The sequence below is a fragment of the Coenobita brevimanus genome, chromosome 42, assembly GCF_032717465.1.
Source record: "Coenobita brevimanus isolate Jiangsu-jjx chromosome 42, ASM3271746v2, whole genome shotgun sequence".
Taxonomy (NCBI): Eukaryota; Metazoa; Arthropoda; class Malacostraca; order Decapoda; family Coenobitidae; genus Coenobita; species Coenobita brevimanus.
The window spans coordinates 823,606-850,179 of NC_136995.1; the positions used below are offsets into that span (position 1 = coordinate 823,606).

A 26,574-nucleotide genomic window follows, 5' to 3' on the forward strand; every position below is an offset into this window, starting at 1 on the left:
TCAGAGTATCATGCAGTTGGCCCTCTATATTTATGGATTTGTTGTTTCCAGGTTAAATAGCCATCTCAAAATACATCTGTTAAAATGTATTTTGAGATGTATTAGTTAATGTAAAAGTTGAAAGTGCATTTTGAGATGGTTTAGTTGTTAAACCATCTCACAGTACACATTAAACAAGTACATTCTAACATCAATTGATGCTTAGGGCAGTGGAGAAGGTTTTTAAAGTATTCACATTGTTTAGTTATAAATGCAGGGGCCAGTTTGTGGGGCCTCAGTAATGCACAAAATGCACGGACAGGTTAGTAATGTATCCCTTACCCCAATGAATATGGGGGACCAGCTGTTGTTGTGTGCTTGTATTCACTATTGAAGTTACAATACTTGATAGTTGTAAATAACACTTAGTTTTTTATTTGATAATTCAAGTGATGGACTGTACAAATTGCATTAAAGTACAGTGCATTATATCTGTACTGTGTCGGTAGGCTGTAATTGCCATGAAATGAAATGGTAGGTTGAGTAATGGCTTGTAAAAGATTAAAATATACAGTAGGTACGCATAGTACATGAGCTCACAGTACGTGAATCTCATTGTACGCGAGGACCTATTTTTTATTGAATTTTAGTGTATTTTTTAATAGTACGCAAATTGAACTCATAATAGGCGAGACAGCAGCAAAGAGTGGCCCAAATCCGGGGCTGAGAGCAGGAGACCGCAGCAGAGCAGCCAGCACCACCAGCGTTGGAGAGTGGAGAATTCGATGATGGATATCAGCCGGGTACTGTGTACCCTAGATATATTCAAGGAAGAATTCAAGGACAATGAACACTGTCAGTTGCAAGTGGAGGAAGTGATGGCTTCACTGGACAGAACCTTCCGCTGCTACACAGACAGGCACAACCAGGAGGTTAACAGAAGGAAGCAAACCCTCATCACCCGTTACCTGCGGCCTCAAGAAAGTGAGGAATCACCCGCTTCAACATCAGAAGAGCCATTTCTTGGGGAGGATCAAGAGGATGATGCAATGTCTGAGGTGTTAGAAATAGACTTTGAAGAGTTTATGAACGAAGTGAGTGCATTAGCTAGTGAAAGTGTTGAAAGTTCTGGTGACGAGAGTGGTGAGGAAGGTGGTGTGGCGGGTGGTGCAGGAGGTGCACGCTAGGTGCCTCACCCTGCCTTGGATCCCCTTCAAGCCTGTTGTCCTCTTAGGTTAATGTGAGCAGCCATATTCTTGTTGATTTAGTAAAGCCATAATCTTGTTGGTTTACTGTATCTTAGGTAATATATCTTTGTTTCCCTGTACAGTACAGTACTAAGGTCTGAAAGGAGTCTCAAGGGTTACCGATGAATATGGATGCCACCCATATGTAATTATTCCCATAAGTTTATGTATTCACAGTACGCAAATTCCTAGTAAGCAACCTCCTCTGCCACCCATAAACTCGTATACTGTGCGTACCTACTGTACTAGCTTTAATCCCTGGACACAGGTTTCTTCAGTGCCAAGGATTGTTGGAGGTAATAGTATTGCTAGAAAATTAATTAGCTATTAGAAGTTCGAATTTTTATTACGTTATATGGGAATTACTTAGAATTTCATGTAAATTCTTGTGTTATATTTCTGGGTCAGTTATCGATATGGTTAGGTCCTAATGTGTGAGTGAATGAGGATCAATTCTTTTGCACACAGTATTTAAGTGATATTTTCAGCAGATCTGCACTTGCATGAATAGGCTTCACATTTTCCTTCATAACTGTATGTGAACTTTAATATTATTTTTGGTTCAAAGGATTTCTGATACAAGTTAAGCCCTTCACTTCAATGATATGTTCATTTTATTCATCTCCTGGTGCTTATATTCAACTTAGGAAGGATCTGTAGTGATTAAGTGGTTTAGTAGGACTAGGTCTTACTCGTTTCATTTGAAAAGTCTCTCCCAAATTGCATGAAATTGTCTGATGGTTGCAAGAGTATATAATGAGAAGCCTGTCACTGTTTTGAAGGGGTTAACTTTCATAGCTTGTATCAGAGTTTACTGCCATACCTGTTGTGCATATTCATGATTCTCAAGGTGCTGGAGAGGGATCCCTTCATACGGTGGCACTGACATAACCAGGCGGCTCTGCTGCCCGGCCATACAAACGTGCCTCAGCCTTCCTTCTAGGATAGTGGACTACAGGAAAAGAGCAGCCTCAGCCTGTTGTCTACTGGGTTCACATCCAGATACGCGTGGGACAATGACGACATGATTTTCAAATTTCTGTCAGTGATTTTTCTTCCATTTTCTGACCCCTGTTGATTGAGTGGTATTTTGTGAAATCGAGGAGCTCTAGTGGTGAGTGAATGAGAGGGGGTCCCAGTCAGCGGGCCAGGCTTGGATTAGTTTCTCCTCCTGTCCTTTTTTTTTTTTTTTCCTGGACCGTACCTCACCACATCCTTGGGTGAGAAAAGATGGTATGGATGACAATGATTATGATGTAGTATCATAATATTTTAAATCATAAAAAATACTTGAACGGTGAGTGTGTGTGTGTGTGTGTGTGTGTGTGTGTGTGTGTGTGTGTTCTTACCTAATTGTTGGTTCGGTACGGAGCGCCGATGTCGCACGTCTGCTTCCTTTGACTCCTTGTGTGTGTGTGTGTGTGTGTGTGTGTGTGTGTGTGTGTGTGTGTGTGTGGGTCATTTCATTGGACATGCTGTTGTCTAGTTCTTTCTCTCTCCTATTTTTCTTTAATTTTTGCTTTCTGAACTTTTCCATACCCCATCATTTGGTGGAAAGAAATTGGGATGATGATGAAGCCAATAACAGTGACGGTGATGATGACAGCATTGATGTTATACAAACACCATCCCTAACTCTCAAAAAAAAAATAATAATAATAATATAAATTAAACGCCAGTTGGTACCCCAGGTTTGAAACTTGATCTCAAACCCATTAAGCTTGGAGATCTTTTAATTTTATACTTTCATTGTATTTGTGGATGTCTTGGTGACAATAGTTAGTTTAGGATAAACTTTTCACACCAGAGGGATCTGATATAGCCTTAATAAACTAGTCTTAATGAGCCCCTTGAGTGTGAGAATCTTTTCCTGGTGGAGGGGGTCACCTTCACTCGGTGACACCAACATGACTGGATGGTGGACCAGCTTGGTAATACAAACATCCCTCAGTTCCTGCCCTATCCCTCAAAAGGAGGATGGAGGACTGCTTGAGAAGGACAGCCTCAATCTACCATCCACCAGATTCACATTTCAAATAAGACTGGGGCTACAACTACAAGTACTGTACTACCACCACAACTACCACCACCCCCACAATAATTATCTAATATTTCTCGTCTTCTATGATTCAGGAAGATTGTGTACAGCGACCTTGAGGCCCTGACACCAGAGCAATACATGAAGGTGATCACACGCAAGTTGACCGACATCAAGGCAGTCGAGAGTCCCGAGCAGAGAGGCATCTTCATCCAGGTCCTTGAGAATGTTTACAGATTTACCCTCGGCTCACTGGCTGGTGGTGAGTTGTCTGTCTGTCTGTCTTTCTGTCCTTGTATATGTCAGTCTTGTTATGTTTGTCTATCTGCCCATCCATACAACCATCCATCTGTCTGTGTATGTATGTATCTATTTATCTGTCAGTCTGTCTGTCTGTCTATAGCCAGATGCCGCAGTTCCAAGAGGGGTGGCCACAGACAGATGGCCTCCATATCACCCTGTCATCTGTCACCAATCACCATTCCCACCAACTCACACCACCCTCTCTCATATACCCTTCCACCCCATCCCTCCATCGCGTCCTCAGTCTTCCCCCTCCCCAGGGATGAGATGCAGGGTTGTTTTGCTAAATCTATGCCTTGTACTATAGTCAGATCTTCATCACTTAATCTTGAGAATCTGGAAGAACTCTGTGGAAGCAAATGCTGTGTAATATTTATCTCCAAAACTCAGAAGTGAGAAGGAATTTATGTTGGGAGTTTCTGCCATTTAAAATTTTATATTTGGCCATATTTACATGGCTGCTGATCGTGTGGACTGGAGATGTGTTGTTGGTAATTCTGTTTCTTTTTGTGCTAGTTTTGTACCCAGTTTTTCATACTTATTTTGCTGGATGGGTTCATTCCTAAATTTTCGTACCTCTTGTTTTGATGAATGAACATTGTAATAGGACAGGTAGGAGTTTGATGGTGCTGGAAAGGGAATCCTTCATGTGGTGCAGCTGCCTCGTTAGCCTATACATACAAGTGTCCCTCAATCCCCTCCCTGTCCCCCGAAAGGAGGATGATGGGCAGCAGGAGGAACACAACATCCTGCAGTACATCAGGTTCACTGTAAGATGAACCTGGGTTGCAACTACCACTGCAGTAAACTCTCAGTTATCCGGTGTAATTCAGTCAAGCCCTATATTGGTTAAAGCAAAACGCCGGCTATTGCGTAGTACCCCCTGTTGACTCAATATTTGACGTCAAGCCGGGTATTGCAGTACCATCTTTCTCAAACTTCTATCCTGAAAACTTTCCCATGAGTAAAAGATGGAAAATAAGCATAAAATACATTAAAATAATGATCTGTCTATCTATCTATAGCCCGACGGCCTAATCCCACAAAGGGTGGCCGGAGACAAAAAGCCTCCAAGTCACTCTGTCACCCACCATTTGACTACTCTCCCCCCAAATCACTCTCCCCTCTCTCATATACCTCTCAACTCCATCCCTCCACCTCATCCTCGGTCTACCTCTCCCTCTCCCTCCCTCCACCTCACCTACATACACCCTCTTAGTCAGTCTTTCATTCTCCATTCTCTCCACATGATACAGTACAGTAATACAGCCATACAGTGCCGGTTGGTTACTGTTTACAAGACGGTTGATACACCTCAATGCCAGATAATGCAGAGGACCACCGGATATGCCCTGTTTTGGCACTGGAAACTGCATGATTTTGCCGGATATTGCTTTTAGTAGAGCCGAGCCAGCATCACTGGATATTGCATTGCGCCGGATATTGCAGTGACGTATAATTAAGAATTTATTGTACTGGGAGTTTGATCATCACAAATCTTTGGATGAGGAGGAAATGGAAAATGTGAATGCATTTAAGTGCTTGGGGGGGCTGGGTTTACAATGGAAGAGTTGAGAGGTAGGATGGGACTGGAGTGTATCGGTGTTGTGATGAGGAGAGGTAGATTGAGGTGGTTTGGACATGTGGAGAGGATGGAGGATGATAATTGGGTGAGGAAGGTGAGAAGTGTTAATATTGGGGGTGGGGTTATGAGGGGTAGACCGAGAAAGACATGGGACGAGGTCATTAAGTGTGACCTTAGGGTTAAGGGACTGAACAGGGAGGCTGCAATGGATCGTGCAGTGTGGAGAGCCGCCATTAGGTGACCAAGGCCGACACATGCAAGCATGTTGGAGCCTTTAAAAACGAAAACGAAAACGGTAGTGTGATGAGTAAGGATGGAAGTATGGAGGGTGAAGTGCTTGAAAGGGTACAGCAGGGAAGAAAGGTTGCTGGTTCCTTGAAAGCAGTGATAAGGAACAGGGAAGTGAGCATGGAAGTGAAAAAGTCACTGCATGACAATATTGTGATACCAACTCAAACGTATGGAATTGAAGCGTGGACCTTGTTGGAAGGACACAAGTCAAGAGTGAGAGCAGTGGAAATGAGTTATTTGGGAGGGGCATCTGGAGTTACATGGAGAGACTGACTGACAAATGAGGAAGTGAAGGAGTGCTGTGGAGTGGATGTTGATGTGATAGAAAGCATTAGGAGAAATACATTGAGGTGGTTTGGCCACGTGGAGAGGATGAAGAGCGAGAGACTAATGAGGAGAGTGTATGCGAGTAAGGTGGAGGGGGGGGAGAGGGAGGGGGAGGCCGAGGATGAGATGGAGGATGGAGTGGAGAGGTATATGAGAAAGAGGGGTGTGAGCTGGGAGCAAGGCAGTAAAGTGGCATTGGACAGGACAACATGGAGGCAATTTGTTTGTGGCCACCCCTTATGGAATTGAGGCATCTGGCAATAAATAGAGAGAGATAGAATGTTCGGGTACCTTAACTCACTTGTTAGTAAATAATTTAAACATTTATGTACTGCATTGGATGTATATGAGCGAGTTTGAAGGTGGAAGGAGGTGTGATAGGTCAAGGAGAAGGTGGATGGATATGGTAAGTGAGTGTGTAAAACGAGAAATATGAAAGTTGATGAGGCGAGGAAACTGACAAGGGATCATGTTAGTTGGGTGAATTATGGATGGAGGAGTACATGACAAGGGTTTGGTATCCCATTTTTAAACTGACAGTTAACTGATTGACTCCATCTGGTGGGTCATGTGAAGTGCATCAAATAAAAATGAAAAAAAGATGCAGTTAGTTAGATCTGTATGTTATCCAGGACTCCAAGAGCTTGAAAAGTGAATGAGTGAGTGTCTTGCCCATTTCTCAGGCCATGATGCTGATTTGTTGTTGCTCTGGTGCATTTTCTTTTTCCTTGCTTTCTGGGCTGTCCCTCACTTCAACCTCGAGTGGGAAAAAGAGGTCGTGATGGTGGTATGGTAATGATGAGGATGACGAGGAGGAGGAGGAGGAGGATAGTTTTCTCTCTGTCAGGGTTATCCTTGCTCTCGGGATCCTACCTCACTCCATCCTTTGGTGGGAGTAGGGGTCTGGGTGATGTTCATGGTGATTTATTTATTTATTTATTTATTTTTTTTTTTTTTTTTTCGAGGATGAGGGTGGTGATGTAATCCATCTTTTCTCCTTCAGCTGTTGGTGCCACTGCAGTGTACCCCATTGACTTAGTGAAGACAAGGATGCAGAATCAGCGCACAGGCTCCTACATTGGAGAGCTGATGTATCGTAACTCATTCGACTGTTTTAAGAAAGTTGGTGATAGAATGATCCTCTTCTCCTTTTACTCTGACTTGGCTTGAAATTGACACCTCCCCATCTTCATTCTGAGTTGTAGCTATAGATTAACTCTAGAAAATCCTGCCAGTCATGGAGAGGTACCATGGAAAAATTATAGAGTATAGGATTGTAAACTTGTGCAAATGAGCTTCATTAAATTAGCAACATCAGGAGAGATATCAGGGCCAAGATAAGATAAAACAAGTAATTATAGTGTTATAATCTAGTGTAAACTCTTGTTGCATTTGAATTATTCAATATGGAGGAGATGCAAATTTTTGGCCAAGTTACAGTGAACAGAGTGTAAATGTTTTTATGATTAAGAATTTATTCGATGGAATATTGATATAGATTGATAGAGATAATCTTATATGGAAATGTTAGATGTGGCTATATAAAGAAAAAAATATTATTGATATGAATTATAATACAGTACGGTATATACTGTATAGATAGATAGAGATAGAGATAAAGATATATAGACAGGTAAAATAGTTATAGATAGGTATGTAGATAGATAGGTATGTAAATCATTTATAATACCTGTTTTCTTCCCACAGGTAATCCGGCATGAAGGTGTCATGGGACTGTATCGAGGCTTGGTACCACAGTTGATAGGTGTGGCTCCAGAGAAGGCCATTAAGTTGACGGTTAATGATCTGGTCCGAGACAAACTCACTGACAAGAAGGGCAACATTCCACTCTGGGCTGAGATACTGGCTGGCTCTTGTGTTAGTTTGAGGCTTTATATTGTGTTGTGGATATTTTAGTTGTTAATGTAGTTGTTCTTAATCCTGCCTGCAGTGGCACTTTAATAAACAGTTTTTATGGCACTTTAATAGGCAATTTTTTCACAAGAATTTTCAAACTTCATAGCAACAAAGAATTGAAAAAGAGAGAGAGAGAGAGGCATACAGGGCAGTCCATGTATTGTGCTGTCAGTCTTGTGTGTTGCAAGGAACAGCTCAATCTGCTTTTGAATGGAGGGAACACTTTAAGGTTACTTCATAAAATTACTAACCACCCAGGCTTTGATGGGGGGCCTGCACGTCACCTTGGGATGATCCCTGGTGTGACTCTGGTGAGGTGCTGTCTACCACAAGAGGGCACTGGATCCACACACGGTGTATGTAGTGTACTGTACCTGTAGGGCAGTCCCTCAGAAGCAGTTGGTAAATTGTGGTCAGTGGGTCTGTTTGGCCAGACAGAGCAGCGTTAAGTAATTACAACAACTTACTAACCATACAGTCATTGGGTGTAGAAAGCAGACAATATAAAGAATGAACAGGATTATGAAAGTAGAAAATAATGCTGGATAGCTGTTACACCAGTAAACCTGATTAAGCCATCCCCACAATACACGAGAATGATGTTGCGTAATATATGCACAAACCTTTATAACAAGGACTGTGATAGGAAGCGTTATGAGGAACACACTGAGGTGGTTTGGCCATGTGGAGAGGATGGAGGGTGAAAGACTGACGAAGAGAGTGTATGTGAGTGAGGTGGAGGGGGGGAAGAGGGAGGGGGAGGCCGAGGATGAGATGGAGGGATGGGGTGGAGAGGTATATGAGAGAGGGGGGGTGTGAGTTGGGAGCAGGGCAGTGAAATGGCGGGGGACAGGGCGACTTGGAGGCGATTTGTTTGTGGCCACCCCAAACGGGATTGAGGTGTCTGGCAATAGATAGATAGACTTACTGTACTTCCTTTCCTGCAGGCTGGTGGGTCACAAGTTATCTTCACCAATCCACTGGAGATTGTCAAGATCCGGTTACAAGTAGCAGGTGAGATTGCCACAGCACAGAAGCCGTCGGCCATCTCTGTTGTGAAGGACCTTGGACTCCTTGGCTTATACAAGGTCAGTAGGAATCTTGCCATTTTCCTGTATGATTTATTTATGTTGGCCATACCACGTTGAGTACACCGCTTCCCGCCCGATCAGCGAAGTTAAGCAACGTTGGGTCTGGTTAGTACTTGGATGGGTGACCGCCTGGGAACACCAGATGCTGTTGGCATAACGTTCTCCCTACGTGTCAAGTGGGGTTGGTGGAGGCTTAGTGCCCCTCCCTGTAAAACAATTAACTCTAAGCCCTTGACCACCCCGTTTGGGATCCATGGCATCTGGCAATGAATGAATGAATGAATGAATTTATTTATGTACAATTTTATATATTCTACGGTAATCATCTGTAGTTGGTTTGTTTTCACATGGCAGAGATGCTCAACCCCTTCCAGCTCATTTGATGGTCAAGTGTAGTCAGATTGAAGGGTTGACTAGTAACCAGGGAGACTCATACCTACCTCAAATATGTTTCATTGAATATCATGCAACCATGACTTAATATTCAGGTTATGAGGGTTGCCCATTTCTGTCAGAGGGGAGAAAAACGTTCTCATAACAGATAGGGGTAAGGAGGCACTGGGTAATGTAGCATAAGGAAAGATGGAGTAGAAACAGATGCATCTTTGAGGGATATTATTCTTGGTGCAGATTTGAGTTAGGCTGAGTATAGAATGTATTAATATGGTCTTTCATGAGGGTAGGCAAAATTGAAGGGGACTTATGGAGAAATTGGATAAAAAATATTTGTATATATATGTAAGTGTAATTGTTTGACCCTTGTTACAACAGGCTCTTGTTACCTGTCTGGCTCCACACTCCCTCGCCTCTTTTCTGACCAGTTCTGATGCAAGAGTTAGCTGGTGCTCTCACTCTTTAATGTAGGCAACTGTTCAGCTCTGGTACTGTCTTTCTCAGTCTGATTTTCCTACTACCTATAATCTTCTGTGATCAGGCATCTTGAAATACGCAGACCTTGAATGGGGCTTTCTTTCTCTGTTTACTATTCTTTTGAAGGATCTAGGGCTGCAAGCTTCCAACCTTGAGTTCATCGTTTTATTTGCATTAAAATAATAATAATAATAATAATAATAATATGGTAAGGTTGTAATAAAGCTGAGTTTCTTTATAGTTGTTTCATCTTAACTAAGCAGAGAATTTCTTCCCTTCATAGCATAATTCCTGTGGTTCAGTGGCAGAAGAGGATGATACAACAGCTCGTCATCCATTCCTGTGGGGGAGTGCGGTAGCTTGATGGCAGGGTGTCAGGCTCGTAATCGTGAGGTTGCGAGTTCGCGCCCCACCCGGTGGCTGCTGTGCTGGGAGGGGTAGCGCTCTCCTGTAACCCTAGCAGGGCAATATGATCTGATGAGGTCTAGCTCGGGGATTAATCCCTTTACAAAATAAAATAATAATCATCCATTCCTTAGAAATTCTTTGTGACTGGCACCATATTCTGGTGTTAATCTGTTGTTACAGTTCAACATTCTTGGTGGACAGGTGGTAATTTTATGCCTATGCTCATTTTACTCTAACTTGACCTAAAATTACCATCTCCCCATTGTCATTGTTCAACTGTAAGAAGAGATAACACTGCAATATGATGCTAGTTACAAAGAAATGCTGTGGCAAGGATGTAGAACTGTAGGATTATCATTTTGTGCCACTGAGCTGCTAGAAATAGGCTGCAAAATGATAAAATGGTGGACCATGTTACGGTAAAAACAGTATAGTTAAAGTGTGCAGAGTATTATTATAAAAAATCTTTTGTCGCCAGGGTGCCCGAGCTTGCCTACTTCGAGACATCCCATTCTCTGCCATCTATTTTCCCGTCTATGCCCACTCCAAGCGACTCCTGGCCGACGAGAATGGCTACAATTCTCCGTTATCCCTCTTAGTGGCTGGTGCTATAGGTAAGTTAGTAGGAGTGTGCAGCTTATACCAGAAAAACAGATGCAGAAAAATACAGAACTTCTCTGATATGTTGTGTTGTAAAGAATTTTATATACTCTACATGAATTATAGTTACATGTATATCTGCCTTTGTGGTCAGGTGTTGAAGATTTATAGTACTGTATTTATGCTTAAAAGGTGTGTGATTATTGGCCTGAAATTTGTAGGAACTGCAAAATTAAATTATTTCTCTATTCATCAGTCAGCCTAACAGCAGGTGCCTTAATCTCACATGAGGTGGCCACAAGCTCTTTGTTGCCTTCATTCCCTGTCCTTTGCCATCTAGCTGCTCTCTCTCCAACTCACACTCCCCTCTCTCATTTACTTGCCTGCCCATCCCTCCATCTCATCCTTAGTTTCCCTCTCTTCCTCCTCCCTACCTCCCTCCTTCCACCTCACTCACATACACTCTCCTGTTCAGTCATTCATTCTCCATCTTCACCTCATGTTAGGTACGCATTCATGCATGACATCAAGGATGAATATCTGTTTTGTACACAGTTTGAAACTACCACAAAAGCTTTAAAACTTTCAATGTGATGGTAAAGTTGACTTTAAAAAAAAAAAAAAAAAAAAACTTGGTGGTTGAGTAATTATTATCACTGACTGCAAAGCCACCAGCCTGTTAGCACCAGGGTTGGAATCCTAGTGCAGGCAGCTGGGGTCACTTGACTCAGGTGTTCATCCACCCTTTGTGGGTTGGTTGGTAAAATGAGTACCTAGAGTGACACCAAGGGCAGGTAACTGTGATGACCTGGATGATGCAGTGGCTCTGTATCCCAGGTTTTTGGGTGAATAACATGCCACAGACCCAAAGGCCTATGTTATGGAGATGAACACCACGGCTTGGCACCTCGTGGCGTATGCTCCCACCTTTACCATTTTCTAATCCACATCAACACCACAGAGCTACTTCACTTCCACATTTAAATTATGTCTCACCACATAACTCCACTTGCTCCTCTGAGAATGTTGAAATGAACGTTAACTAAGGGCAGGGGGGACTGAATGGTTTAACTGCGCCATCTGCCCACAGGTGGTGTACCGGCTGCCTCCCTCACAACACCCGCTGATGTTATTAAGACTCGGCTACAGGTGGCGGCACGGGCAGGCCAGACGACATACAGTGGGGTGTTTGACGCAGCACGCAAGATATGGAGGGAGGAGGGCACCAAAGCGTTCTGGAAGGGAGCACCAGGTAAGATGGATTTTGTTTCTTTTTATCCATCCGTCTGTCTGTCTGTATATCTGACTGTCTGTCTTTCTGTCTGTATTTAGCTATCTATCTTTTTATCATTAGGCACCATAATCCTGGAAGGGGTGGCCACTGATGAATTGTCTCCATATCATTCTGTCATATGGCTGCCCTTCAGTCATATCCACAACTACTGCTTAACAGTCCTTCACTTCATCATTCATCCGTCAGTCTCCACATAACTTCACATGCTCCACATCAACATCAACACCACAGTGCATCTTCATGTCCTCATTTTCCCATCTGTCTCTCCACTTAACTCCACGTTCATGTGAACACCACAGCACTCCCTCGATTCCTTATTTGTACTACCTTCTCTTGATGTAACTCAACATTCTCCTGTTGTGGTAGTAGTTGTAACCCCAGGTTTATCTGATTGTTATTGTAGGATTAAGTTTTCCCTCTCAAGCAGTTCATCCTCCTTCTGGGGGATAGGGATGGAGCCGAGGGACATCTGTATAACCAGGAAACTTCACCACTCAGTTTTATTAGTGCCACCACATGAAGGTGTCCCTCTCCAGCACCGTAATTCTTTGCTGGTGTTGAGGGATGCTTTCACATGGCCTGTATAACCACAGGGCTCCACTGCCTGGTTATACAAATGTCCATCCACTTTATCCCTGTCCCCTAAAGGAAAATGGTGGACTGTAATAGAAGGGCAACTTCATCTTTCAGTCCACCAGGTTTACATCCATATGAGCCTGGGTTTGCAACTAAAACTGCTAAGAAATGGCAAGAATAATGTTATAAAGAACGTCACTGGTCTCATAAGATTAAGTTGGTTCTCTTCTTATGTATATTTTTTGTTTTTTAAATTGAATTTCTATTTCATTATCCTTTCATCAGTTGTATTGTGCATTTTGTAACTGTTTAGGTGCTATAGAGGGACAGTTTTGTGTAGTTGCACCTATATAACTGGACGGTGGAGCTGCTTGGTAATACAAACATCTCTCAATCCTCTCCCTGTTCCTGCAGATGGAAGGGCAGCTTCAATTTGCAATCCACTGCGTTCACATTCAGATGAACCTGGCTTCGCACTGAAATTATGAAACATATATAGCTTGAAAGACATTGTTCCCTCATTGGCATGTCATCCATATTTTTTCTTTTATTCTTAAACAGCAATAAGGAATATCAGTAGTTCTCCTTGGACATCCAGAATTCATGCCAAGGTATTATACAGTTTTTCACCTTAACTTGGCCCAGATTCTCATTATTTTGGAACTTTTCATGTAGCTCTTTGACAGATAAAGACAACACTGCAGCTCTACATCCTTTCCATAGCACTTCTTTATGACAAGAACCATATTCTGGTGTTAGTGTTTTGTTACAGGTCAGCATTCAAGATGAGTAGGTGACTATTTTAGGTAATTAAAGTGAAAAGAGCAGAGCAGTGCCATGTTACAGGGTAAGCCTTTGTTTGGGTTGCTCCAAAAACAAGTGCTCCAACAAAAACTCATCCAAGGTATTTTTTGTCATCCAGGGACAGCTCAATTGCATGGGTATAGTGGTAGGAGTAGATGGATAAATGATTAAGGGTTGACAAGGACAGTGCTGGCTGACCCCTAGATCAAAAATAAATTGCCTGACAGAGTGCAAGATCATTATTATATACAGGCCACTCTGTGTTTTGTTAATGTTGAGCCTCTTCCTGTACAGTACATGATGTTCACAACTTTTTGGCATGAAATTCCAAGGGGTCTAGTAAAGTGGTGGGTTTTAGAATATATCTCTCTGTTTGGTTGCCTCATGAGTCTAGTGTCATTCTACTTTCCTCCCAGGCTTGCAGTTCACCCATTCTCTCCTTCATGCTTCCTCTCCTTCTGCTGATACCTTTTGAGTGGGTATTGGGAATGTAAACAACAGGAAGGCTGAGCATTGCCAGGAATAAAGTTTGAATGCCATAGTAAGAGATGGTTCTAGCTGTACCAAGGGGAGGTCGTCTGATTGTAGGTGCCTAGCAGATTTAAATTCCTTCATTCTGATGACATATTTTCTGTCTTATTTTTGACTACTTCAGATGATTATGTTTAGCTTTGGAGATACGTTTGGAACAGGAGGCGTTGGGTATGAAGTTAGTTAATCTTTTCATTACTAAAGTCAGATACAGTCATTGAACAAAATCATTTGTTGGCATCTTTATTAAAATAGAAAATATGTCTTTGAAAGTGAGAGGTTAATCATTTCCTAAACCCTTCTGATGCCTTAGTAAGGAAAACATAGCGTTTAGATGCTACATACTTTGTAGGTGGTGTGACCATATTTCACTCATTTGATGTAGTGCTGCCCACGTCTTAAGGTGACCTAACACTGAATGACAAGCCTAATGGTTTCCTGTAATTCATGAAACCATTTACAATGCTGGGTGGTAACCATATAACCAGATAATGAGGTAATATGATGCCTACTGTGGTACCCTTGTTAACCGGCTGGAGAGACACAAATGTGGCGTCCATCAAGGAAGCAACCTTCACACCCTATCCTCTTCCTTGATGTGGCAAGGTGCTCTCCATCGCATTGGCTTATTGCACAGGATGGTCCTGCTGGGGCAATTGCATTCCTGTGGTAGTAGTTGTTCCCTAGGCAGTCTGGCCAAACAGCCCCGCATGCCTGTGGTTGATGGGTCTGCTTGACCAGACTGGGATTACACTGTTATTACTCATTAGTGCCACGGCATTCTTGGGCCAGCAAAGTGAAGGTTTCATTTTATATATGGATGGGGTGATGAGGGAAGTAAAAACACAAGGTTTATTCTAAAACCTGCTATTTTATGATACAGTATAAGGTTCATGAATTTGGAATGATGAGACCCTACTTTGTTTTGTTGTGAAGGCTTACCATAAATCTGTGTCAGTTTATAGAGATAGAAGTGTGGTTAGTGCCTGACTGCAGCTGCTTCAACCAACCTGCCTTTCTGTTTGTCTAGGTTCTGTTTCGTACTTCCGTATTGCCAGGGAGTTGGGGAGGCATGGTGGTATGATCGGTGAGACAATAAGGATGATGGTGATGATGGTAGTTGTAGTAGTGATGGTGGTGAGGATTGACAGTATGATCTTGGTCCACTCATCACATTTTCATATGATATCTTTAGCCAGTAATTTAGCTGTGAGGTTTAAATGTGATTTGCACTAGTGTTTGGTCTTCATAAATTAAAGTACAGGTATGTTAAGAGAATTTGAACAGTCTTTATGTTTGCTATCCAAATAAATTCCATGTTATTCTAATTCGTATTGTTGTGATAGTTTCTTTAAGCCATGTTAAAACCTCACAAAATTATAATTATAGTTGTCTGATGTGTTGTTGTGGTCAGAACCTAGCTTTTGTAATATATTTTGTAATGTTCAACTTTCTGGTTTGACTGTTACATATCAGTTAGGGGATGATGAATACTCTGATGTGTTTCCTTCCAGAATACTTATGCTAAGCCATTGTTATGTTTTCAGTATATCTTTGAATCCGTACCAGTCCACATATGCAAAGAACATCAAATTACAGTATTCCTTTGAAAAATTGACAATATACCACTCATGCTAATTTTTCTTCCTCCTTTTTGCTTGGCTATTGTGCTTCATTGTAGAAATTAACATTCTGTGTTGGTGCATAACCTATCTATCTATCTATATACCTAGGCTGCTTCCCCCAAGTAAAGGGAGGTAGCCGAGACAGGACGACACACTCTCCATTTACTCATCCATTCAAACACATTCATTCACATCTTAGCCCCAAAGGGGTACATTATAAATGAGTTCCCTAAGGTGCCTCTTAAATCATTTTGCTTATTGTGATTTTTTTTGTTTGTGTCTCTTGTTTGCATTATTATTTGTTGCTGCTACAATTACTTTTTCCCAAAACAGATACATGCTTCCAAGCATCTGTTTGTTGTTTTTGTTGTTGTTGGAGAAAGAGGACACGTTTTCAGTTTTTAATCCATTATAAGCAACGTTGGGTCTGGTTAGTACTTGGATGGGTGACCGCCTGGGAACACCAGATGCTGTTGGCATCCCTACGTGTCAAGTGGGGTTGGTGGAGGATTAGTGCCCCTCCCTGTAAAACAATTAACTCTAAGCCCTTGGCCACCCCGTCTGGGATACATGGCATCTGGCAATGAATGAATGAATGAATGTGGCTATTTAGAACCTTTTCCATATTCAGATAGTTTTCAGTGTTTGTTGTGGCCAGTACAAACTTCAACCCTCACAGCAATGGTTTTCTTGTTGTTTTTCACATTAGCATTTGACTTCTTGTAGATTAGGTGGTTTAGCTATATGGAGAGAATGGAGAATGAGAGATTGACTAGGCGAGTGTATGTGAGTGAGCTGGGAGGGGAGAGGGATGGGATGGAGAGGTATATTAGTGGGGATGTTGTGAGTTTGCAAAAGGACGGTCTGGTGGCGGAAGATAGGGCAACATGGAGGCCTTTTGTTCATAAGACATCTGATTGTTGATAGACAGATGGTGTTTATGCGCACTAATTTCATCCATTCTTCAGTCTGCTCAGAGCTTCTCATTTGCTAGAGGTTTTAACATGACCAGAACAAATTACATTCCCATGAAGACGGATACCTGCATGTAATTTATAATACTGTTTTAGAGTTAAATACTGTAACTCCCCTCCTGTGATAAGAGGGCCAAGACTCGATGCAGTAATTAATTAACAGTGAGTGGTGCTCTCTTACTCTCCATCTTAATACAGGGTGTGCTGGGAAATTCCTGAGACTGCACTGGGTTATTCTTGGGTTAATTTTGAATCATAAACATAATATCAACATGGATGCAGCTCTCTGTCATTATGCAGATCATTAGTAACTGTAGCTCTGTAATGGGTGAAAATTGGACCCATGTAGATACAGCTTGTTGTTCCTAAAATTAGCCCAAGAATCACTGACTCTTTCAAACCTTTCCCGGCACTCCATTTATATATATCAAATACAGTCCTTTAACCCGTGGATTGCCAGCCACAGCTCAGGCTGGGTAGCATCACGTTGCCAGCCACAGCTCAGGCTGTGCTGGCCGTGCATCACCATAAACAACTCTGCCCCTATGCAAACTTACGCATGACGCTATGCAAAGACAGAGAGAGAGATATTTTGTCTTTTTGCCGGAAAATGCCCAGGATGTTTATCTTCAAGTTTATAATAAACAAGAACTTTTTTTTTTTTTTTTTTCCCCCCCCCACGTAAAGTTATGCATGGCCCTATGCAATGACGAAGAGAGGGAGATTATATATATATATATATTTTTTTTCACCAGATGATGCCCTGGATGTTTATCTTCAAGTTTATAATAAACAAAAGCTAAAAAAATAATTATATATATATATATATTCATTTTTTGCATACCACAGGGTGGGAAAAAAAAAAAAAAAAGGTTATTGTGTAATCCACGGGTTAAAGAATGTATTATTGAAAGCTAATTCCAGCAAGCTCTCTCATAATTTCAAGTGCTTTAAAAAATCTGATATCTTTTCATACATAACTGCTGCAACTCTTGTGATAGTGATACAGAATGGGCGCTCACCATCCATTCACTCGATGTAGTGCTGCTCTCGGGTGTCTGCCCTTTCCTCTCTCCTTTCCTTCCTCTTCTGCCTTTCTTTCCTTCATTCTTTCTTCTTCTTTCTGCCTATAGTTGCTTTACACTCCCTATTCTGTCTTTCTTTCCTTCATTCTTTCCTTTTCCTTCTGCCTATGGATGATTCTACACTGAGTGATAAGCCACATGGTTTCCTGTACACCAGGAAACCATTTACTATGCTGGGTGGTAACCATATAACCAAATTGTGGCACCTGATGGTTTAGTGAGTAATTAAGGTGCTCCAATTGGATTGAGCCTGTGTAGGTTTATATCCAAGGGGTGGTTGGGGTTTATTGCTCACATAGTGCCACTTAGGGATGAGTGAGGCTGGTCACTCTCATCTTAAATGTCAGGACCAACTTGCTTAGCCCTCGGCTCCCATGTTCCTCCTGAGGCAGCATAGGATTGGGTGATGGATGGATTTTTTTTTTTTTTTTTTTTTTTAAGCCAGGTAGTTTCTGATCATATGTTGGTGTGTTGTAGCTGTGTACTACTTGTATTCATAAGTCCTTTCTTATAGTGTGGTGCACTAATAATGTGGCATTTTGAATGTGCTTTTAAATTCTTTCTAACAAATAGTAATGACAATAACAAAGTAGTTTTTTAATTCTGGAATATTATTAATGAGCTTGATTAGTCTTACTCACCATTCTTTATCTCTTAAAATCCCTCCTCAGCATCCATAGAAAACCTTAAGCATAACTCTGAATTGGCTGCATGTGAGTTTGGGCTACAAGGAAGTTGAAAATATTGCCTTTGATAATTTTTGTGATATCAGTGTAAAGCACCTTTGAATTACAGTGGATAAATATCATGTGAAAATACTTTTAACCTGCCGCATGCTGGCTATTTTTAGCCCTATAGGTCACCCCAGTGCTGGCCCCTTTTTTTTTTTTTTTTTTTAATCAATTTTGATGTGGAAACAACGAATTTCGCCATTAAAATGCTCACTGAGGGTCGGAAATGAGTTTATTGAGTCCTGCCTACTCATGTACAGGTATAGCTGGTCTCTCACGATCACCACATCCGTGGTACACTCAGGTATTTATGCTGGGAAGGTATAGGAATGTTCAGTACACTTTTCTAATTACTTATTACTACAGCATCTATCACAATTTGCATGTCTTTCTCACTGTGAATGCATTATCTTACACTTGAAGATAGGTACAACCTGACTTCATTACGTACAGTCCTGGCTCATACAAGTAGGTATTTACAACATGACTTCACTATATAGTCCTTACAGTTGCAAGAAAATATTTACAACATACACTTACATGAAAATATTTACAAAATGCCTTCATTATGTACAGCACTGGGTGAGGCACACAGGCAGAGTGAGGCAGAGCGTGCGTGAGGGGAGGAGCGAGTGAGTGTATGGCCTTGACAGCCTAAGGGATGGTAGAGGAACAGTTACCTTACATGCCTGCCAATTTTTACCCGCGAATCTTGAAAAATGCCGTCACAGTGAAGTTTTTTATTTTAAACCGTTTTAAAATGGCACTGGCACTGGCCGTGGAATTATGTCAGACCATTTTAAAACAGCACTGGCACGTGGCGGGTTAATGCAGTATAAAGTTCTGTACTTGCTGAACAGTATTATGCTTCATTTTAGCATAAAGAAAATAATATGCAATTTCTCAAATGTTGTGAAAAGAAAGACGATTTTCTATATTACTTTCCATATTTTTGGCTAAGTTGAAGCCTAACGTTTTTCAGCAAGTATGTGATATATCAGTGCTATTTTTAAACAGCATTTTTTTTATCTTAAGTGGGATTTGTGCTAATGTTACGAAAATCATCAGTGTTGATTTTGGGAACTTCTTTTTAATCCAAAATCTCGCAAGTAGCCAATTGTTGTTGCCACTCGTGCTGATGAATTTTATATTGTATATGATGTCACAGTTGTTTTAATCATAAAGGTGCAAACTTGCTTGTGAATTTGGTAGAAGAACTGGTGCTTTTGAGATTGAAATAACCAGATTATAATCATTAGGGATTCAGCCCAAATTGTTTGAGCCCCAACTGTATGTGTTTGAAGTTTTATTATTTTTATTACTATTATTATTAAGCCATGGTGAATAGGAGGGCCTTCATTCGCATTTGTAAGAGGAATGCCTTTTTTTATGTAGTTTATTCTTTGTATCTTAAATTTACTCTCATTTTATATTCACTCTCATCTTAAATGTCAGGACCAGCTTGCCTAGCCCTGGGCTTCTATGCTCCTCGTGGGGCAAGGTAGGATTGAATGATGGATGGATGGATGGAATTATTCTTTCATTCTTTTGTCACTTTCTGTCTCTTTTTATTTTGCTTGGATCATCTACCTTCTTTTGTTCCCTCCTATTTTCATTCTTTTTTCCTTCTCTTTTCCTTCACCACACTCCTTTTCCCACTCACATCTTGTGTTAGGTGGGGGCGCTCACCATCCACTCACTTGATGTAGTGCTGCTTTCGGGTGTCTGCCCTTTCCTCTCCATCCTTCTTTCCTTCCATTCTCTTCTGTCTTTCTTTCCTTCATTCTTTCCTTGTCCTTCTGCCTACAGGTGACTTTACACTCCCTCTTCTGTCTTTCTTTCCTTCATTCTTTCCACTTCCTTCAGCCTGTGGGTGACTCTACACTGAGTGACAAGCCAAATGGTTTCCCATGCGCCAGGAAGCCATTTACTATGCTGGGTGGTAACCATATAGCCAAATTTTGGCACCTGGTGGTTTATTGGGTAATTATTGCGCTCCAATCGGATTGAGCCAGTGAAGGTTTATATCCAAGGGGTGGTTGGGGTTGATTGCTCATGTAATGCCACTCAGGGATGAGTGAGGCTGGTCATTCTCATCTTAAATGTCAGGACCAACTGCCTAGCCCCGGGCTCCTACGCTCCTCATGGGGCAATTTAGGATTGGATGATGGGTGGATGGATGGATGGATCTTATTCTCTTTTATCCTTTTCTTTCCTTGCCTCTTTGGTGGTATATTATTAAGTTTTTTTTTTTTTTTTTTTTTTTTTTTTTTTTTTTTTTTTAATGCGAGGAAGAAGGAACCAAAGGCCATGAGCCCGCAGTAACAGTTCCCTCAAAGAGAAAATCGAAATACAGTAGAGAGCCAAATTCAAGGTCCGATCATTTTGAGATGCCTGGACACATTGCGTTTGAAAGACTGGAGATCATAGGCAGCAGGAAATACAGACAGAGGGAGACAGTTCCAGAGCTGTCTGTGTTCACCCCACACTTGAGGGAGTCTGCCAGGGTTAATGATGCAACTATAGTGCATTTACTCCAACGCAGCTGATGGTCAGTTGTAGTCAGATTGAAGGGTTGATTTGACTAGTATCCAAGGAGAGTCATTCTTACCCCATAAATAAGGCATAAGTAAGATGTTTCTGTGTGCTAGAGAGGGATGCCTCCATGTGGTGGCACCAGTTTAGTTGGGTGACCTCACTGCTGGGTCATACAAACATCCCTAAGCTTACACCCAGTCCCGTTGTCCCAAGCCACAACCTCATTTCTCAAAAGGAGGATAGTAGGGTGTACACAAACCTGAGCCTGTTGTCTACCAGGGTCAGGACCAGATGAGCTTGGGGCCACAAAAACAAGAAGATGCCTGTGTTTATATCCATACATTTACAGCACTGTCTTAATTCTGATCTATCCCTTGACAGCTCGTGTGTTCCGATCATCGCCGCAGTTTGGTGTCACGCTGGTCACCTATGAAGTTCTACAGCGGTTGTTCTATGTTGACTTCGGAGGAATGTAAGTATATGCATCTTGCCAACAGTTCCGGAATGTAGTTTATTTATTTTTATTTATTTATTCATTTTAAATACTTCAATTATTGATTTGTCTGACCTAACCCTTTGTCTGGTGGAGGCTTTCTTCTGCTAAGTAAAATCATGCAGTAGTCACCAAAGTAAAGTCTTAGGTGCTCTCAGTACATGTGAGGAAATTGTTAATGTACAGTCTTCAGAAAAAAAAAACATGATTGCCATGTTTGCACACAGTTATGGTAACCTGCCTTATGATTTTGATAAACTTTATATCTTTAGGCCATAAAGCCTGCATGTTATTTGTGTTAGTATACGTGTTACACTGATATGAAGTGAAAAACCATACTTCAGAAATATCAGATAACTTCATAAGTACAGGTATATTAAGTACAGTACCAGTATACACGTATATATCTTTGTTAACTGACTATGGCCGCACACTGGAGACATCCTCAGGAAGTGGGTGTTTGTTACTTAAAGTGTAGTAGCTGCTGTGGCAGGTGGAGGCTGGCAGCACCTACAAGGATGCTAAGTCCAGGTGTGGAGAGGTGGTAACCAGCTGTAGATCATCACTGCTAAGCTGACATATTGATGGGATGGGCCTTGATATAGAGTCAAGGATAAAAGACCTCAAATTGTAAAGCCCATGAATATCTTCCAAGGAACCTGACACATATCAGCATAGCCCAGTGTGATGGCAGTCATATTATTAGTACAGACTAGAAAATGTTGAATTAGAAGGCACATTAGCAAACAAAGACATGACATGTACGTACATAGAAGAAATGGGATTGTTTGTAGAGTCTGTTCGAGGTGACTAGTAGATCAGCTCAGGAGGGTGGAGGTGCTGCCAGCTCAGGATATCTCCATAAGAGGGTGATGATGGTGAAAGAGTTGATGATGATGATAACAGTGACTGTGATTCTTATATTTCTTATCTCCACTCACAGTCGTCCAGAAGGGTCAGAGGCACAACTTCCAGCGACGGCAGCCGACCTCCGCTCCACCAACCCTGACCACGTGGGTGGGTACAAGGTGGCTGTACCTATCTTCCGAGGGATCGAGTCAAAATTTGGTCTCTTCCTTCCGAGATACCAGTGAAGATAGAGCTTGTTTGTGGGTAAATGTGTATGGGAGATTAAAAGCTCTGAGATGCAGTGAGAGTTATTTGGGAGGATGGACAGAGGTTAGTAATGTGTTTATAGATTACGTTAACAAGCATCAGGTCAAAATTTGGTCTCATCCATCTGGGATTCCAGTGAAAGTGGAGGTTTTCTTCCTTCTGAAATACGAGTGAAGATGGAGCTTGTTTTGGGATAAATGTGACTGGAAAATTAAAAGTTCTGGATGTAGTAGGAATTATTTAAGAGGACGTTCAGGTTAGTAATGTGTTAATAGTTATGTTCGCAAGCATCGAGGCAAAATATGGTCTCTTCCTTCTGAGATACCGGTGAAAATGGAGGTTCTCTTCCTTCCAAGATACCCATGAAGATGGAGCGCGTTTGTTATTTAGGTGGATGGTCAGAGGTTAGTAATGTGTTAATAGATTACATGAACAAGCATCGAGTTAAAAATGTTTCTCCTCCTTCTGAAATACCGGTGAAGATGTGTATTATCAGTGAGTGAAAATGGAGGAGGAGGAGTCATTTGAGAGGCTGGCTGAAGGGTAGCAATGTATTAATAAATTGCCATGATACAGGAATGATTGGAGAGCCAGGATAGAAGCAAGGCTAATAATCTATGTCAAAGTTTCATCTCTTTCTTCTAGGATAGGTGAGTGGGTAAAAATGATTGGTGTATTAAAAAGTTGGAGATGGTGAAGGCTGGTTGATGGTTAGTAATGTGCTAAAAGATTACCGTAATAAGAAATGAGTGGTCGTGGATTCAGAACTTGACATCATCTAGTTCCATAATAGTAATCTAATGTGAGATAGATAAATGTTGACAGGTGTTATGGGGTGTTGTGAAGGAAGCCATTGAAGTGAGAGTGTTTGTCAGGTTGAAAGGATGTTGAGGAAGATTGTATATTAGGTTGGAAGGACAGTGTGGAAGATCATATGTGAGGTTGAAAGGACATTGAGGAAGAGTGTAAGTTGGGTTAGGAGGATACTGTAGAAATGTTGGGTACATGTTGGTACGGTATTTAAGTACTGTAGTAATATTGAGGAATGATAGCATAAATATGCAGTGCAGCAGCATTAGAAAACATAAAAGACAACCAGTGAATTTGTGGGTGAGTTATAATGATTGAGATTCCAATTTTCGGGAAGTCTGAGTTGAGAAAAAGGGTGAATGTGAATGTAATAGAAATTTAGAAAGAGGGAAAGCATTAGGGGATGAGTGGAGATGTGAATATAGTTGTACATAGGACAGAATACAATTTTGAGGCCTAATAAAATTTTGAGAAGGTGTGAGTTGAAAAAAAGAGGTGAAACTGGAGATAATGTGCTTAATATACAGTATTTAATATGAGGAAGAGCACTGGGGTAAGGCCAGGGATGTGAATACAGATAGAAGTAAGATAGATTATAGTTTTGCAAAGGCTAGAGTTGAAAAAGGGGTGAAACAAAACATAATATATATCTAATAAGAGGGAGATTACTAGGGTATGACCAGAGATGTGAAATAAAGATATAGAAATTAAAAGCTGAACATAATTATACTGTATATTTGGTAAGAGGGAGATGCAGTTGTAGATATGGATATAATTTGGCTCAAACGGCAAAACTGATGCGCAGGACAAATCCGTAAGTTCGATTGTAACTTATAAAAACAAAACCAAAACTTACCCTTTGCCTCACTGTTGTTTTAGATATTGTTTTTAGCATTATGAATGATGGACAGAGGGTTAGTTGCTTCAAGACTCATATCTTAAGTAAAAATCTTCAAAATGTAGTGATAAGCATGGGTATTTCTCATGCTACACTTTGGCTGTATTCTAGATGGCACAGAAGGCTTTATAACACCTCTTAACAATTTATTTTACACATTGCACCTCAGTATTGACTTCTATTGATGCAAACTGTGTCAGTTTTAGAAAATTGTATGGGAATGTTAAGGTGTAAATATCAGCCAGATGTGATGCAGCCACCACCCTTCCCTGCTGCAGCATCAACACAAAATACAACTCACAAAATTCCACAGAGGGCCACATTGCAGTGCTGACCCCCACACCACGTACACCACATTACTACAACTTACTCACCACACACACAACACTCCCACAACACACAACACTACCACAACACACCTACTCGCCACATACACCACCCTGTCACAACACACACACCACATGCACCACACTACTTCAACACACTCATCATATGCACCACACTACCCCAGCATACACACTACCACAACACAGTTACTTACCACATACACAACACTACCACAACACACACACCACATGCACCACACTACCACAACACAGACAGTCCCTCTATGTAACATCAGCAAAAGACTTCTGAGAGCAACTAGTCAAACTTACCGATTTCCTGCAATCTGCTGGGTTCACGAGATGAGCCTTGGGTTGCAACAGTAGCAACGAATTGTGACTGTTAATGCAAGAAATACATAACCTACATTATGAGAGAATGTTAAGGTGTAATAGGCAGAAAGGTGCTGCAGAGCCTTGGGTGCCACCTAGGATGCGTTGCTTAGTCAAAATCTGAACCCACAATAAGGTGGCCTATTATCACTGCTTTGTATCTCACGCTGGGCCGATGTACAGTGTTATATAGCGAGTATGTAAAAAACTTTCTCTTGTTTGGCCCACGTCGAGATCGTCTTGTCTGTTTACATTTTTGCTTCATCTTTTCCTCGACTGGGGTGGGTAACAAGAGAGAGAGAGAGAGAGAGAGAGGTGAGCATGTTCTTGTCGGAATGGGAGGCTTCTGCTTTCTCTTTAGCCATTTATTTTGAATGTAACACCTTTATGTTCTCATGAATGGTACTTATACAGAGTGTCCTGTGAGAATCTTGAAAAACATCCAGCGTTAATCTTTGTGCTGATCGTGAATAAAAAATGCAGTATCAATGTGAGTCAAATTCTCAACCATTATGGAGCTACAGGTACTAATGACCTAAAGGTTGAAAATAATCTCCTTCATAATTAATTCATAAGGTCATCAGTAATTGTAGCTCTGTCATGGTTGATAATTGGGCCACATGTTGATTTAGCATTTTTTTCCCCAAAGCTAGTCCTGGAATAATATCCCAAGGTTTCAAAAGAGAAAGAAAAACTCCTGTGCTCCTCATGGGGCAACGTAGGATTGGATGATGGATAGTTGGGGGGAAAAAAAAAATATCTTGCAGGACACCATATGTCTTTGTACATACCTGTACTGATATAGTTTGAATAAATATCATGCAAGAGAATATTAATGTGTCATAAACAGGTAAGGAAGAGGTATTAGGAAGTTTGGAGGTGGTACTCTGAGTGGCATCAGAGACTTGGCACTTTTTCGTAAGCTCTTTATTTTGTCTCTTGCTCCTTAGCCTTTCTTTTACCCCCTATAGATCCAGTGTCCATATTTAAAAAAATGTAAATAAGGAGTGGAAGAATATCAAGATGTAATAAGCAATATTCTGAGCTGTGTACTTGCTTATTTTACCTTATTATCAGGTTTTATGCCAGTGATATGAACAATGCTTATATTCAAAAAATGTAAATAGCAAATGAGAGAATTGAAAGGTGTGATAAGCAAAATAAAGTGTGGCTGGTGAATAGCACTTACTAGAAGCTCTTCAGATATTCTTATGGGTTGTGGGAATGGCTAAGTCTGCTGGTGTGGGTGTGGATGTGGTAGTGGGAGTAAGAAATGAATTAATGATGCAAGGTATATGCAGATAACCCTGACTTAGCCGTCCCTACAACACACGAGACAGCACCTGGTGGAGTGAAAGAGAAGTGGTATATGTGAGCCACCTAGTGTATTGTGAAGGAAGAGGTGCAGTGAAGCCTCCTATGCCAGTTAGAATTCAGCCATTAATACGACAAGGATGCTGCCCGGAGAGAGAGAGAGTGCAAGCTTAATTCACTGCAGTCTAATATCTGATAATATTTTACTCACTGTTTTAGGGTACTGTTATCTTATTCATTCTTAGCTGAGGTACTGCAGTATGTAAATCAGACTAGACTGCCACAAATGCACACATACTGTATATTATTTCTTTAAATATTTGAAGCTGAAAACTGCCATACGCTTTTAGACTTTCTAGCCATATGAGATAATCAGTCATCAGCTCTTAAGATACTCTCTTTACGACACGACA

The 26,574-nt window shown here is 41.2% G+C and overlaps 1 protein-coding gene and 1 non-coding gene across 3 annotated transcripts in view; both read left to right on the forward strand.

The window, feature by feature from the left end:
* The window catches only part of aralar1 (calcium-binding mitochondrial carrier protein aralar1), a 178,842-nt gene extending 154,581 nt beyond the window's left edge, over nt 1-24,261 (forward strand). The window contains exons 9-17 of one of the 2 annotated variants that reach the window (XM_080270721.1): nt 3,360-3,526; nt 6,774-6,892; nt 7,478-7,648; nt 8,635-8,775; nt 10,535-10,670; nt 11,747-11,908; nt 21,196-21,286; nt 22,251-22,426; nt 22,814-24,261. In XM_080270721.1, the coding sequence (XP_080126847.1) occupies nt 3,360-3,526; nt 6,774-6,892; nt 7,478-7,648; nt 8,635-8,775; nt 10,535-10,670; nt 11,747-11,908; nt 21,196-21,286; nt 22,251-22,401 (1,138 nt within the window). In that variant the 3' untranslated portion in view covers nt 22,402-22,426; nt 22,814-24,261. Of the gene's footprint in view, nt 1-3,359; nt 3,527-6,773; nt 6,893-7,477; nt 7,649-8,634; nt 8,776-10,534; nt 10,671-11,746; nt 11,909-21,195; nt 21,287-22,250; nt 22,618-22,813 lie in introns of those variants that run through there. The other variant, XM_080270720.1, reaches the window with a different exon arrangement.
* On the forward strand, nt 8,814-8,932 carry LOC145397711 (5S ribosomal RNA). Its single transcript, XR_013897026.1, has one exon. It is a non-coding gene; the product is annotated as a 5S ribosomal RNA (ribosomal RNA).
* Nucleotides 24,262-26,574: the final 2,313 nt, after the last annotated feature.